The sequence below is a fragment of the Panthera uncia genome (assembly GCF_023721935.1).
Source record: "Panthera uncia isolate 11264 chromosome A1 unlocalized genomic scaffold, Puncia_PCG_1.0 HiC_scaffold_17, whole genome shotgun sequence".
NCBI classification, from domain to species: Eukaryota; Metazoa; Chordata; class Mammalia; order Carnivora; family Felidae; genus Panthera; species Panthera uncia.
In genome coordinates this window covers 45,792,391-45,809,780 of record NW_026057577.1, presented here as the reverse complement: position 1 = coordinate 45,809,780, position 17,390 = coordinate 45,792,391, and the positions used below count along the sequence as shown (strand labels likewise).

The window sequence follows — 17,390 nt, the reverse complement described above, 5'->3', positions numbered from 1 at the left end:
GAGGGAGGGACAGAGAGAGAGGGAGGGAGGGACAGAGAGAGAGAGAGAGAGAGAGAGAGAGAGAGAGAGAGAGGTGGGCAGGGCGGGGGAGAGAGAATATCCCAAGAAGGCTCAGTGCTGTCAGCACTGAACTCAAGGCAGGGCTTGATCTCACCAATAGTGAGATCATGATCTGAGCTGAAATCAAGAGTCAGATGCTTAACCGCCTAAGCCACCTAGGTGCTCTACAATTTCAGTAGTTTTTGATCCAGTTAAGTAACAAATCCTAAAAAGGTTGGTTAGCTTTTCTTTTAAAACAACAGTAATATTAACAGTAACACATATAATTGCAAAATACTTAAATAATCTTTAGTATGTGCCAGAGAATGTTCTTAACACATAGAAGTCCTTACTGATTTGGAAAGACTATATCAACTACAAAGCTTTCTATGGTAAACTGTGCCATAGTGTTTACGTAAATCTGCACTCAAAATACTGTCATAAAATCACAGTAGGGTTAGTCAATGCTTTTATGTCTCTTTTTCCAGTGTACCAACCCTTCTCCTGCTATACTGTAAAGGTCAGGTATGTTGAATTTGGGGTCAAAGAACACAGGTAAAGTGAAATCACTGTGACTATCCACTTTGTCGTGAACAGGAGTCAGCCATTTTTACTTAAGAAGATATCCATAAAGGAAAATGTCTGAATCCTGTTCATGACAACGTTGACAATGGCTCCAGTTGAGGTTTCTATTCCTCGGTCAAATATAAAGAACAACTGTGGATTACCCAGAATGGCACTGTATGTGGTCTCCAAGTTAGGTAGAATAGAACTAAAAGGCCTCTGCCAGAGTTAAGGGAAATGAAAGGATTCCCACTCTATTTCTCTGTGGTGTCTTAAAGACAGACACGGGGCGCCTGGGTGGCTCAGTCGGTTAGGCGGCCGACTTCGGCTCAGGTCATGATCTCGCGGTCCGTGAGTTCGAGCCCCACGTCGGGCTCTGTGCTGACAGCTCAGAGCCTGGAGCCTGTTTCAGATTCTGTGTCTCCCTCTCTCTCTGCCCCTCCCCTGTTCATGCTCTGTCTCTCTCTGTCTCAAAAATAAATAAACGTTAAAAAAAAAAAAAAAAAAAGACACAACTTTTCTTACAAGACTAGCAGTAAGTGGTCTATTGGCACAGTCTTCATCTTTGGGAATTTTTTCAACATTTTTATAAGGACACTTTATGATAAATGGCAAGTGGCTCTTTAATGGAAAACAATGGGTATTTTGGTATTATTTGAGATTTATATGAAGAACAGTGTAACAGAAGATCTCAGAAAAAAACACAAAGGACTGGTTATATTATCTGCCCACTAATACCACCCAGCAAATGAGATGTTTTCTAATCAGTTTTAATAGTGTTTTAATCCACATTTGTTGATACTTTCAAAAAGTTTATCTACTTTTCCAGTGCATCACTGTACCTCAATAATATTTCTGCCTCTAATAAAACTGCTCACTACAAATAAGTTCCCAGAAAAAAGTCTTCAGATATTGCCATAAATGCCCTCTCCTGACAATATTCAGTTAGTGTATACAAAGTTCTAATGAAGGAATTAAAGATGCTTAAAGAATACTATGAATGGAAAAAAATTTTTACATTTTATAAATAAATGATAGTATTTTACAGACTGGAAAAGAACCAGAAAGGCGACTAAATAGCACCGTATACAATCCTTGTATTACTCCATGAGTTGATGTGGATGAAACTCGACTGTATTATGCTAACTGAAGTCAGTCAGTCAGAGAAAGACAAATATCATATGATTTCACTCACATGTGGAATTTAAGAAAAAATACAGATGATATGTGGGGAAGGGAAGGAAAAATAAAATAAGATAAAAACAGAGAGGCAAACCCTAAAAGGCTCTTAAATACAGAAAACTGAGGGTTGCTGGAGGGGAGATGGGTGGGCAGATGGTCTAGACGGGTGATGGGCATTAAGGTCGGCAGTTGTGACAAGCACCGAGTGTCATATGTAAGTGATGACTCACTAAATTCTACTCCTGAAACCAATACTACACCGAATGTTAACCAACCTGAATTTAAATGAAATCTTGGAAAGAAAAAAAATGTGAATCTCCAATGATAAAATCCCTCACGAAGTAAAATCTCCATAAACAATTATTCATTTTTTCAATGTAAAATACTACATACTTGTGAATGGTAGTGATATCTAACAGAAAAGTATTTATTTCCTTGAGAATTATCATCATAATCCATGTTCAGATTGAAAAACAGAACAACAATTAGATCTCATCCAAGGTGGCTGAAAGAAACTAAGGCCCCATTCCTTGCAGAGTGTCCAGTTCCCCTATCCCATGTGCCACAAGTGATGCTCCAGGAACATCAAGCTTCGGGATAGGGTGCCTGGGTGCTCAGTTAAGCATCCAACTCTTGATTTCGACTCAGGTCATGATCTCACTGTTTGTGAGCTAGAGCCCCACGAATGGCTCTGCACCGACAGCTCAGAGCCTGCTCAGGATTCTCTCTCTCCCTCTCATTCTGCCCCTCCCCTGCTTGCATGCGCTCTCTCTCACAAAATAAACCTTAAAAGACAAAAAGAACACTAAGCTTCATGATGTCACATCTCTATACATAAGTAACACATCAACAAACAATAAATATGATTTGCCAGTAGTTAACAGTCTTCACATTGTTGTTTCCTTAGGCTAAATTAGAAACAGGTATGGGGGCACCTGGGTGGCTCAGTCAGTTAAGCATCCAACTCTTGGTTTCAGCTCAGGTCTTGATCTCACGGTTCATGAGTTCAAGCCCCACACTGGGCTCTGTGCTGGAAGCTGGAAGCCTGCTTGAGATTCTCTTTCTCCCTGTCTCTGCCCTCCCCAACTCACACTGTCTCTCTCTCAAAATAAATTTAAGAATTAAAAAAAAGAAAAAAAAATATGTACAGAGCTCATTTGTGATAGCATAAATCTGATAGCATAAAATCACTTTGTAAAACAAACTGGATGAAACCATGGTATACAGATGCAGTTTTATAATATTGTCTTTTAAATACTTTATAGAATCTGCTATGAAACACAGAAATTTTAACAAAGTTAAAACTAAACACAGAATTAGATTTCCAAGAAGACTTTTTTTAGTTAGTGATTTAGTAAATTTAGTGTTCACTCTTCACAAAGTAGAAATGGTTTTACAAAGTTATATAGGAAAAAAAATCCACAAACTATTAAAACACTATTAAACTTGTGAGTATCCGGGACTTGTGTAGAATGGAAGGTATAATTTAAAGTCACCCAAGGGGCGCCTGGGTGGCTCAGTCGGTTAAGCGGCCGACTTCGGCTCAGGTCGTGATCTCGCGGTCTGTGAGTTCGAGCCCTGCGTCGGGCTCTGTGCTGACAGCTCAGAGCCTGGAGCCTGTTTCAGATTCTGTGTCTCCCTCTCTCTGACCCTCCCCTGTTCATGCTCTGTCTTTCTCTGTCTCAAAAATAAATAAACGTTAAAAAAAAAAAAAAATTTAAAGTCACCCAATAAGGCCCCAAAGGAGGGCTGCATTCAAAAACAGTATTAAGTTTACATTTTAATACATACCAAGAAGGGGGGACATATTCTGAAATATGCGAAGCAACTCCGGTGTAACACATGGGCTGTTTTCCAAAGTCACTAACCTAGGAAGAAAAAACAAATAGCTGAATCTCTTTCTATAGCCATTAAGCTCTTAACAATACAACTTACTAAAAAACTGTCCCATCTAAAGGAAGAAAAATGAACAATACAGCAAGTTACAAAAGTTATCTTTCTGTATCAAATGAAAAACGTATCTACACATCGCACATTATTATTTTCTATATACACAGCAAAAATAGTAAGGGAAGTAACTACATATTAAAATATTTACAACTACAAAATGTCTTTACAATAAAATTTTAATGATACAGCAAAAGCATGATTATTATGGAATGGTCAAGGAAACATAAAATTGTCTTGTTCTTTTTATATTGTTCTGTCACATGTAACTGATGTACCCTTTCAACAAGACACTGGGCAATATGAAAAAATAAATCTATAAAAAATAAAATATATATGGGTTGTGGTTTATCACCTAAGTGTGCATTTGGTTTACCTCCCTACCCCTCACCCAAAGAAGTTAAAGGAGAAAAAAAAAACATGATTGTCACAATAGTTGCAAGAAAGGAGTAGGAGGGGATTCTATTCAAAATCTAACATTCATTATAAAAACGCTTATCCTATTACAAACAGAAAGTAAATCCTTAATCTGGTAAGAGAGGACCTATACAACACTCAAAGAAAACACACCTAATGATATGTTGAAGCCATTCTCTGGAAAAACAGAATCACATCTCAAAAAATTTCTTCTATTACCTTGCCTACCTTCCCATCTACTGAGTGTATATATGGACGGTTCCTCACATGATATGCCAACTAAGTTAATAAGCACAAGGGTGAGAAGAGAAAGTTAAATAGGCTTTATTTACAACAGGTGTGACAGACAGAAAAGAGAGAAAGAATTCATAAAGTATTTTAATCACTAAGAGACTTCAACAAGGCTGCTGTAAATATCAATACACTGCATACAAAAATGAACTCAGTTTCTACACTCAAAACAAATACTTAAGATTTAAATAGATGTTGGGGCACCTGGGTGCCTTAGTCGGTTGAGTGTCCGACTCTTGCTTTCAGCTGGGGTCATGATCTCCCAGTTTTGTGAGTTTGAGCCCTCTGTCGGGCTCTGTGCTGGCAGCTCAGAGCCTGCTTGGGATTCTCTCTCTCCCTCTCTCTGACTCTCCCCCACTTGCAAGGTCTCTGTCTCTCTCAAATAAAGTAAAACTTAAAAACAAAATAAAAATATTTAAATAGATGTTATTATAAGAAACACTAATACAAAAATCTAGCATCATAATCATGTCAATTCTCTCCCCCACTTACAGTGTGTCTCTCTCAAATAAAACTTAGAAACAAAGTATTTAAATAGATGTTATTTTAAGAATCACTGATACAAACATCTAGCATCATAATGATGTCAATTCTCTCTAAACGGTTATAGAGAATCAATAAAACTTCAACTCTCCATAGACTTTCCCCTAGAAATTAGGAAAATGGATTCTAAAATGATTTAGAAGGCAAATGACCAAGAATAAACAAGAATTTTATCAAGAAAAAAAACATATGGCGGGGGGGGGGGGGCACTTGCTTTATGACTCACTCTAAAACTAATGTATTTAATATCATAAAAAGAATACCACAAGAAACAGACCCACTCATTTATGACAGAGGCGGTTCCTAGGTTAAGAAAGGTTGGAAAACTCAGGCATTGGGAAGCTACTGGGCCTCTACCTCACACGAAATACAGAAATTAATTCCAGTATTTATATGAGAAGTGTAAGTCTTTATTTTATAAGATGTTAGCAGTACATACTTATAGCTTTAGGTTTAAGAAAGACTACAGAAAAAGATGAATAGGACTACATTAAAGTTAACAATTACTCTATGTCAAAAGATGTCTCAAAATTGTAGAAATCTAAGTCACATGCTGGGAGAAAACTGTTTCTAATATATATAACTGAAAAGGGAACAGTATTCAAAGGAATATACAAAAGAGGTTAGAAAGAGAAAAACATATAGAACAAACGAACAAGCGATCCAGAGGATACAAAAATTGGCAATAAACTTGACTATTAAAAGTATAAAAAGATATTGTACCCAACCAGTAATCAAATCACAGCCAAGATTACAAATGCAAATTATAAGCAAAACAAGGTACAATTTTACCCCTACCATATTACCAGGATTTTCAGTCTGACCTAATAAATACTGGCAAAGCTATAAAAAAGTGAAAACTCTTGCACACTGCTGACAGGAAGAAGTTGGTATCAAGACTTGGAAAGTAAGTATTATTATCTGAACTAGTGAAATATGTCTATGTGCACACACCTATGACCTCATGAATAAGGCCTCATACATCTGCATACTTTTTCATGTACAAAAATGTTCAGGGTGCATTATCTGAACATCCGACAAAATGGCATATGAGTAAACGAACTGTTACATTCACACCATTAAACTCAGCAATATGGGTGAATCTTAGAACAGGGAGCTAAAAAAATTAAGTTAGAACACCTATTGTAAAATTTATATGAAGGTAAGATACATTGTGTAGAGTCACATACAAACGTGATTGTAAAAACAGCAAGCCACAAGAAAATAAACCAAGGAATGAAAACAAAAAATACTGGTACACCGGCTCATCCCTGTAATGAAAACAGGAGAATCCAACAAACATCCCACACCATGGGCTTCACAGACATTCTTACTCTCCCACAGCTTCACCAGGGTACAGAAAATGGATTTTTCATTTTATGTAAGTTATAAATAATTACAAACAATATGACTTCCCTATTACTTTGTATCTATGAATTATTTCACAAATCTTAAATATCAAAATTAGGAAGAAGAAGGGGGACATAGAAGAAAGCAGCCACCCACAAAATGAAGTACGGGCCACACACACAAGCAGTGGTAGCTTTAGATACTTTGATCAACAAGAAGAGGATTTGATTCCATGATTCCATTTCTCAAGAATAAAATGAAAGAAAAGATTTTTAAAATTCTTTCCTATTCCCCTTTAAAATAAAAATGAAACCAAAAGAAAAACCATAATCCAGTCATGATATTTCAGTGAGAAAACAATTGATGGGCATCTTCTAAATCTCAGAATATGTTTGAAGCTCTGTCACTGGGCCCAAATTAAGACTCCATGTGACTCTTTCCCTCCCACTGTCATTATCTTAGTAAAAAGAGCATTCAGGTCATTGTCACTCTCACTACCTACCTATGCTAGCTTCCCAAATACAAGCCATACTATTCTAAAAAGGAAGAAATCTTGGGGCGCCTAGGTGGCTCAGTTGGTCGAGCGTACAATTCTTGGTTTTGGCTCAAGTCATGATCTCACGGTTTGTGGGTTACAGCCCCATGTGGAGCGTGCTTGGGATTCTCTCTTTCTTCCTCTCTCTCTGGCTATCCCCCGCTCATACTCTCTCAAAATAAATAAACTTAAAAACAAAAAGGCAAAAAAATCTTGCAGAGTTTAAAGTACTTAAAAGTACTATGACATGGCGACCACTCCAGATTAAACAAGTGAATGCTAAGAAAGGAAAGAAAGAGAAACAAAGTCAAGGCACTAATGGAAAGTTAAGGGACAAGTTATGCTGATGAATAATTAGACAAAGTTGTATATACCAACATCTTTAGCTAGAGAAATGTAAATTTTAATGTTACCCCTCTAAATAAAATACAGAAAACAAAGAGCATTAAGTAAAAACACAGGCATAGCAATTCAACAAATAAATATAAGAGCATGAAAATTCTTTTGAGGCAAAGCCTCTCTGGTTAAGTGAAATACAAAATATAAAAATTTTCTCTGTATAGGAGATACAACTAAAGTTCTAATAGAAAAGCTAAAATGTAAAAGTTGAACAAAAAAAATCAAATCTAAACAAAATAAACCATATGACAATATTAGTATCAAAATTTAAATGCAAAACAATTAAAAGGTGAAAAATTAATCAATACATACATGTATCAAATGACACTTCATAATATTTTAAATTTTAAATACTGTGTTTTATTTGTTAAATTCTTTAAAACAATATAGAAAAATACCAAAACTCTGTGCAGTGAATAATTTTATTTCTAGCATTCAAGTATAAAAAGAAATAGAAATAAAAAGGGACACTGACACAAAGCAAACTAAATAGATATTTTAATAAATCACTGTCAAGATTAAGAAGTGAAACTCTGATTTGAACCATACAACCTATTAGTTAGAAAGAATAGATATATATAAAGTCTGCATCTTTAATATCATCACTACTTGAGACTGTTACAAAAAGACAGCCTCGAGTCATTAAAATTCTTAGTAACTTAAAAATTGTACAAGTGACAGGTTGTATTTACAATGCAATAAATCCAGACCTGAATCATGTACTTTAATATCAGCAAAAAATAAATGAGGTTGCGTCAAAGAAGACATTAAAAAACTCTAATGCTACTACCAAAATAACAAGACTTAAGGGAAACAGGCCATTACAATGGAAGGCAAATTCATAGCTTTAAATGTTTTAGCACTTAAGAAAAGGTAATGAAGTAACTATTTTTTTATAGCTTTAAAAAATACACCCAGTTAAGGGTAGGAAGTAGAAAATATGAAGCAGCAGTAAAGTAACAAAGGGCAGAAACAGAGAACTCATAAAATGCAACATGTAGTTCTTTCATATTAATAAAAAGAAAAATCTCTAATATACTTTTTTTTTTTTTTACATCTCTAATTTTTATTGGCAAAGAGAGTAGCCATTTTCATAACAAAGCCTATCAGAAACATCCACCAGCTTTGCCCAATTTATTTTCATTACATTCAGAGTATGCAATACCTGATGCATACTCTATTCTAGTTGGTAAGGCATGTGTTGAACCTAATTATGGTACTGGGCCCAAAGCACAGAATGTTTCTCTTGGTTACCTTTTACTTATCTTGCCAGTTACCTTTTAATTATGAATCTGTACTAGCATATAAAGTGCTGCTTCTACATCTTTGCCTGACTAATATATGTACTTTAAAAGAGATAATAAATATACTTTAAAAAGAGATAAATCAAAAATAAGACTACAAGTAACAGAGATAAAGCACATACCTGTATGTTTTTTTTTTTATTAGTATCTTAAGGGAGGAAGTACCAAAATTAACAGACATGGAAAATCAAAACTAAAGTATGTACAAACTAACACCTAAGAAACAACCTGAAAATATTACCAAACTGTGAATAACTTCCCAGCCACTGCCATGAGTCCATTTCCAGTTCCCTTTTCTACTCAATTTTCAAATCATCCAAAGAATAGTTACCATATCACAGAGATCATTCCAGTATGGAAAAAAACCCACATTTTTTAAAATAGTGAATTGGTAAAACACACATGACACTGATATGAAATCAGACAGTATCACAAAATATGGACAAGAGATCTTAAGAGTTCAGGAAAAAATAAAATCTGATAAAATACCACAGAACAACAGAAAAGACTTGTATAATATATCAAAAGTAGAATTCACCCTAGCAAGAAAAGTTTATCTCAGAAGTCAGCTCTTTAAAAAGAGAGATTTTGAGGTTTTAAGATGCTAATCTCCTGAGTAGATGGCAAAAGGCAGTCACATCAGTTGTTGTTGTTGTTGTTTTTTAATGATGAAGACCATATTACACTTAATGGCATATAGCCCACGCTTATTGTGGACCAGCATCCATTACCTGATCCTACTTCCTTTAACAAAGAACAAAACAAAAACAAAAAAAACTGTTAATGCAAGGTTTGTTCAAATTCTATTTAAAAATATTTTATAGTAATAGGTTTATATTAGGAAAGAAGATGAAAAATTATTGAGCCAAATCTCAGAATATTAAGTCAAATGACAAAAACAAACTTTAAGTAGAAAAAGAGGAAATGATAAATATAAGACCAGAAACTAACAAATAGGTAACAAAAATACAACAAAGAGAAAGCCAAAGGGTGGTTGTTTGAGAAGATTAGTAACACTGGCAAATCTCTAGCAAGCTGGATCAAGGGGGATGGGGGGAGGGGAACATGGGGGAAAAAACACATAATCACTCTAAAAAGTTTTCCTTTGTGTATGGGACCTCAAACATCTCCTACTACTAATTATCCCCTAGTAAGTTCAAATTCCCATTCTCCAAGATAACTATTTAAATCTTTTTTCTCCACAAATCCCTCTATCCTCTATGTACTTCCATTTCAGCCAATAATATTAAAGTGATGACTATGCTTCATATTTGAGAAAACAGAATCTATTAGACCCAACCCCTTCCTATCACATCCCACTATAATACAAAAATCCATCTTCCTGCCTCCAGTTAAAATGGATGAAGTATCACTGATGTTACTTAAAACCAAAACCAACAAACAGCTACATATGCTAAATCGCATCCCTTCTTGCCTCCAATTAGTCGTTCTCTAGAACCTCATCCATCCCTCTAGACTCTGCATTCCCCACACCAGCCAACTGCTGCCCTATTTCGACATTCCTCTTCATTGTTAAGTGCTCCCAATGTTGTCACAGTCTGTAATTACTTAATTTCAATTCTACTCAGTTCTTACTACTTTACTGAAACCTTTGCTATCATCTCCATGTGGCCAAATTCACTTCTTTGTACGATTCTACCTAGAATAATCAGCAACGTTTGACATACCTGACCACTCTTTCAGGAAATATTCTTTCTTGGCTTGGTTTTCCTCCTCTTATCAACAGACAGCTCTACTCTGTCACCCTTGATGGCGCCCACCATGTGACCTCACAAATGCCTTAAGTTCCTTGGGATTCTGCTAGGAGCAGAATGTTCCACATCTGCCCTTCCTTCTTAGGCAACTTTACAGACTCTCATATGCAAAGAGCTAACCATTTAACACACATTATCTCATCCTCACAACCATGTGGGGTAGGAATTATACTTCCTAATTTTACAGATTAAGAAAGTCAGGCTCATAGATGATGATTACATACCTCATGCAGTGGCATAATTGGGACTGGCACCTATATCTGATTCAAAAGATGAGTTCTAACTCAGTATACTCTAGTTTAATTTAAAGAATCTAAGCTATTAAGCATTTGAGCTAAAAAAAAAAAATCAAAAAAACAAAAAAAGAGAGAGAGAAAAGAAAGAAAAAAGGTATTCTAATAATTTCATTTTGTTTACATAAACTAAAGGCTAAGAAAACAAGAGATAACAACAGAGCAATGTACATTTATTACTGCCTGTTCATGTAATCCTTAAAAAATTTATATACCTTTAATAAACACATTAATATGCTAAGTCTATAATACTGTTAAGTATCAGAGTCTATCTCTTTACTGTAAATAATACTTTTAATTTTTCTAATAGTCAACATCATATATTGTCTATATATTTATAGAAAAGTATGTGTCTGACACTAGTCAGAGACTAGTGTCTTTTTTTTTTTTTTTTTTAATGTTTATTTATTTTTGAGACAGAGAGAGACAGAGCATGAACAGGGGAGGGGCGGAGAGAGAGGGAGACACAGAATCTGAAACAGGCTCCAGGCTCTGAGCTGTCAGCAGAGAGCCCGACGCGGGGCTCGAACTCACGGACCGTGAGATCATGACCTGAGCCGAAGTCGGATGCTTAACCGACCGAGCCACCCAGGCACCCCCAAAGACTAGTGTCTTAATTTGTAATCTAGAGTAGGCATTGGCCAGCTAGAGTTCATGGGTCATATTCAACCCACACTCAATTTCTATAAATGATGTTTTACTGGAACACAACCATTTTACATATTGTCTGTGACCACTCTCATGCTAAAACAGCAGAGGTCAATAGTCAAGACATCACACAGCCTGGAAAGCCTAAAATATCTACTATCTGCCCCTTTACAGAAAAAATTTGCCAACATCTGATCTCGAGTAATCCATCCTGTACACACAAAAATACATGAATATATATTTTCAACACATGCTAATTTATGATAAAACCACCCAAAGTCATTTAGGTTCCAACAACACAACCTAGAAAATATCAGAAAGTTAACTTGTAAATCGAGTATCTACCTAACATTTTAAAATCATTCATGTAGTATTCTGCTACAGATCATTAATTTGTAATTTGCACCAAAGACAGTTTCTAAAAAATAAAAAAAAATGTTCATTCCTAAACATCTAAGAAAAACTAAGGCAAGAAGGAAAGGAAGGAGAGAAGGAAGAAAAAAGGAAACCAGAAATGTTCATTTTTTCCATGCTTAATTTCTGTGATTTTCTTTTTTAATTTCAATAGTCAGTTTATATATTACAATGTTGGAGCCTTTCCTGTATTATAATTGACCTGCAGAAATTTGCTGTCATCAGTAAGATAAGCTTAGTAAAGCCAAAGGATTTTCTAGCACAGTTCCTTACACAGTGGGCAGTCAATAAAGGTCTGCAGCAGTGAGCTGCCTCAGAAACAGAGTTTTTCTTTTTTAACTTTTAACACGACACACTACTCACTTGGCAAAATAATTAGTCAAGGCCAAGAAGCCTCAGCATTTGGGGCTGAGATATATTATCTGAGTATGTAATAGGTGAAGTAGCAAGAGGCTGAAAAATGAGTCAACATCCCCCAAAACATCTCATTTAACAGGCTGCAAGTTTTAAGTCATTTTTAGTTTTGAAGTTTTATTGAACTCTCCCCATTTTACATTTCAAATTCCAAAGGTTAAAGGCAGCTGAGTCGTTACTGAAATTTCCCCTTTCAACTTTGACTACTATGAGCCTATACTGAGCGACAGCTGCCAAGAATAGATGGAACTATGATGTTACCCAATTCAGGGAAAACGGTTTTATGTTTCTGTTTTTAAATACTGGGTTTTTAAGGCCTGTTACATGACCTTTGCTTTATTGGCATGAGAGTAGGGAAGGCCAGGGGAAAAAAAAAAAAAAATCCAGGGAATCAAATTTTTCCTCTTACCATAATTCTAAACCATCTTCCAGAAGATAAACATGTGGAGGCTGGGAAACATCTGTACTCAGTTGGATAACTGGGAGCAGGAAAGGGTACAGGTTCTTGCTGTCTGCTCCTAATCCCTAAGGGAAGTATAAATAAAACTTAACGTAAGACACTCTAAGATCCCACCCCCACCAAAAAATAACCTATCATATAAAAATGTCCTAAAATGAGCTGATAAAAAATAAATCCAAGATTTTCTGGGATGGTCCTAACTATAAGCACTACTAAAACAAGGTTAGTTCTGTTTACAATTGAACAGCAAGTAGCAAAAAAATACTATTCAATTGCCCAGTGGTAGTAGAATCATATACACCAATGGTATAAACATCTGTTTTAAGAGATTCCATATGTATCTTCCCCTCTGACTACTAAAGTGGTACTAACACTGCTATATTAAATTCCATAAATTATCTCACCTAAGTAATCTAAAATGAACCCAATCAAAATGTTCATTAGTAAGATAATTACATCATAGTACATTCATATTCCAGAATAGAGACTAGCCAATGAAAAAGTATTAGGCATGGAATAAAAACAATCTCAAAAATAATTACAAACTGGATTTAAAAGTACAGAAGAAGTGTGTATATAACAACTGCAAAAACCCAAGAATTTTTAAACATACCTACCACATGCAAAGAGATATACACATAAAAATGTTTCTTTGGAGTATACAGAAAAAATTAACGCTAATTAAATATGGGAAGGGGGAAAGGATGCTGAAAGAATGTAAAAATTATTTTTTTCTTAAGCTTTGTTTTAAAAAAATGCACAAAAATTTTTTAATGAACAATTTTTGCTAGTATTTTTAATGACCCAAAAAATGGAGGAAGAAGAGGGGGGTTTATCTAAAATTCTAGTTTACCTAATTATTGTTTTATGGAGATTGACTCAGTGTATCACACTAAGTCCAAGCACTCTGAAAGGAAACATAAAGGATAAGAAGCCAATTTTTAATCCATAATAATCTCTGTAATCTGACAAACACAGAAAGGAAACCAATAAATATCAAACATCTCCTCATTTAGGAAGTAATTCAAATATCAATAGCTAATGGTAGAATACCTTTATGTTAAGCAAAACAAAATCCGTATGTATACATCTTCTGATGCCATATATATACTGAGTTCAATCTTTATTAGTGGGACAGATACCTAAATGGAAATGCATAAAGCTTATCCTTAAGTAAGTTTGGTTCTTTCTAAAACTAAAAATCAGTTGAAAGACCTTATTAAAGATCTTTTTAAAGGAAGATAGTTATTAAAATGTCACACTTAATAAAGTAGTACACTGTGTCTTAAAATTAAGTTCAATTTCACTCTCTGTAGTTCAATCTTTAATACAACAACAAAAGAAAAGGAACATTAAGATAAACTAGTCAAGTTCATTTTGATTATTAAGTAGACTTAAAATTTCCTAGAAAAATTAAAATCTATCTACTTACTTAGTGCACATCCCAAGAAGCATGAGATGCTAGCTTTCGCAAAACTAAAGCCTCTGCTAAACATGTAAGACTCTCGGCCAAAGCCTGAAGACATTTACCTTTGTAGTCTAATGGCCTGAAGAATGTGTGCAATCCCAGATATACAACTTTAAATGTGAACATTCTCTCAGCCCACAGTCATAACTACAAGACATTGTCTACAACATTATGAAAAAAATCACATAACACATTTTCTACAACAGTATGAAAGCTCAAAATTAAATTCATCAGTTATTAAAATGATCAGAAATGCTTCAAGAAGCAGAAATCTTATTGTATAATAATTACATAAGACAGAAGGGAAAATGAGGTGAAGGGTATTCTGTACTATCTTTGCAACAGTCAGTGAATTTATAAGGTTATTATTATTTTTTAGGTTAAGGGAAAAAAAGAATAAAACCCCCTAAATATTGGCATTTCACAGGATAACGTATTTGACTGCCTTCTCCTGTGTCATGTGCATGCGGAAAATGTCCCAAAATATTATCTCCAAACACAGATCTCTGAACTCCAGACACTGAATAACTACAGGACATCATCACCCAGAAGTCATCTCAAACTCTTTAAGGTGACCACTGAACCAATTCAGTCTTCCTAAAAAACAGTTCCTGTCCAGCCTTTCCAAACTCAAGTGACCTGTACGACTACCTATTTAGTGGTAAACAGTCTCTCATCCTCCTCCTAGTTCCTGTTCCTACTCACCGCACATCTCAACAATCCTTTATTCTACTATTTTTCAAATCTTTCCCCTTCTTTCCATGCATTTTACTTCAGAACTGCATCATCTATTTTCATGGTTAACAGAAAACGTACCAACCACTTTCCCTGACCTTAGTTTTACTCCATTCCAAACCCTGTCTCCACTGGCACCCTAATTACCTTACTAAAATAAAAATGTTAACACTCCTTGCTCTGAACTTGAAGAGATGTTCTTGTGGCCTTCCTGACCAGGCCCCTATAACCATGTTCTGTACTATGCTCCGGCCACACCATACAACTCAGTATTATCAATCACAATGTTAAAATCTGGAGGAAGCGGACAGATTTAACGCATGCATTTACTACTCTTCTCTGCCAGGATCCACTTAAAGAATATAGGCGGATGTGTTTAAAAGATCCATAACCATAAGTACAAAGATAACGTAAGAAAAGATAAGGACTGAAAAGACAAGCAGTAACTTAGCAAACTTAGAAAACCAAGCTCAAAGTCAGCTGTAAGAAAAGGTCAAGAAGCAACTTGATTTACATTACAGAAACTCCAAAAGACACAGGAACTGGTAGCACCAGGTACTTTGGGAAGGGTGACGTTCAAGGTCAGGTATTAAAACTAAGAGGGCCTCTAGAGTTTTACAAAGCAGCATGATGCCAAGATCTCATCCAAGTCCACAAACAACTGGTCCCGTTTGATTCTCTGATAACGTAAAACAAATTATCTCAAGACAAGGAGATACCCGGTAATGAAAAGCAGGGATACATTAAAAAAAAAAAAGGGAGATGTAACATGCAAGAGACAGGAAAATGAAAGATCTTTTACTAAGAAAAGACATCAAAAACAAGGATGGTTCCCCTACAAAACTACCCAGCTAGATTATATCCAAAAGGAAAAATTTGCAATTTACTACTGTAAATGTAAGTTCCCCATACATTTTCAACTCTCTCCATTAGCGTTTTTGTTTTTTTGTTTGTTTTTTTAAGTAGGCTTCTGGTCCAGCCTGGAGCCCAGTGCAGGGCATGAACTCATGACCCGGAGATCAAGACCTGAGCTGAGATCAAGAGTCAGACACTTAACCAACTGAGCCACACAGGAACCCCCCAATTAGCTTTTTAGTGCCCTAAATTTATATTGACAAAATGTTGATGATTCTGGAAGTTGGGTGATAGTTACCTAAAGACTGATTATATTGTTCTTCCTTTTGTGTATGCTTCAAATTTTTCACAACTTAAAAAGTAATAACAAAAGCAGGCAATCAAGGATCAAGAGATGATCTCTTCAACCAGAGACTACTAGTCTGGGTTCCCAGAGCTTAAAAAATGAAAACAAAAACATACAAATAAACTATTATCTCCCTCTCAAATCTGAAAAGCCCAAAGATGGCAGTGTTTTCTATAAAATGAACCTTAACAATAACCCTTAGTATAATTTTCTCAAATGACTGAAAAGCACATTTTAAGCTATAATCTCAACTTTATATTAAACGTCGTATGCTTTCTCCAAGAAGGCGATGAGCACTTGGCTGGAACCCTGCACCTCTGGCCTAAACAAATACAGAGTGAGAATGGGTTGCAATGGAAGGAAAAGGCCCTATCCACTCCAAACATTCCGAGCAGGTTACTGTGGCTTCCTCAGACTTCCTGAGGTAATCCTACCTAAGGAGACAGAGAAGCTGGGTTTTTTCACACCTCCCTCACAAAACTCTCAAAAGGAGTCTAATAAGAACACATTTTGGCAAAGATGTAACACAAAAGAGGTGGGATCACAGTTTGTTCTGTTATTTCTGAGGGCAATCTCAGGACAGTCAGTAACCTTATCCTAACCTTTGTACCCTTTTCTATAAAAGGGACATAATCTTCGCAAGAGATCACAACAATTAAATAGTAGATAAGAAGAGATGCTACATGAGACACTTATTAAAAAGAAGGTGCTTTCACAGGAATTTTGTATCACTATTCATTTATTTGAAACTGCCTTACGTAGGATTTTTTAACTATAAAACTCATCCATAAGGTTTACTGAAAGAAAAAAAATTGCATTTCAAAAAAAGGATGTCTGAGAAAGGTTTTTTAAAAACTCGTGTTCACATGTTTTTTCCCCCCTATTTTTAACTTATTCAAAAAATGGAGAGTGGTAACTATCAACTCAGAGCTCTCTCCATTGGACAATCTATCACAATTTGGGGCAAGGCCAGTAAAACTGAGTTGAGCATACCTGGATGCAGATACTAGACTTGGCATTAAAATCTTACCTTTCTGTCCTCTCGCCGTCAGACTGTAAGTCACTGTAACAGTTCAAATGACAACTACAGCCTGTTCATCACTCTCTGAAATCTGAGATTCCTCTCTACCTGCTGCACAACCCTGACACCTCAAAGTCACGAGGATGAAAACCATATTCACTCCTTCCCTCAAAAGTAACTCACCTGATTGTCTACCTTCTCACTTTATGAAAGAGTAAAATTTTGATTTTAGATCACAAAAAAAGGGTGAAAATGAAGAGCAAGTTTATACAGAAAAGCTCTGAATACCAAGCAAAGTGCATGGAAAGTATAACAGACTGCACAAATCATGAGTCTATCACCATGAGAGACCACTTCATCTAATGAAAGAAACGTCTTTAAAAAGGAGAG

General features: G+C 35.5%; 1 protein-coding gene across 1 annotated transcript in view; it reads right to left on the bottom strand.

Moving 5' to 3' along the window:
• Positions 1 to 17,390, bottom strand: part of IPO11 (importin 11) — a 186,812-nt gene that overhangs the window by 95,469 nt on the left and 73,953 nt on the right. The window contains exons 20-21 of the mRNA XM_049648883.1: positions 12,525 to 12,640; positions 3,577 to 3,653 (exon numbers count right to left, since the gene is read on the bottom strand). Coding sequence (XP_049504840.1) covers positions 3,577 to 3,653; positions 12,525 to 12,640 — 193 coding nt within the window. The remainder of the gene's footprint in view (positions 1 to 3,576; positions 3,654 to 12,524; positions 12,641 to 17,390) is intronic.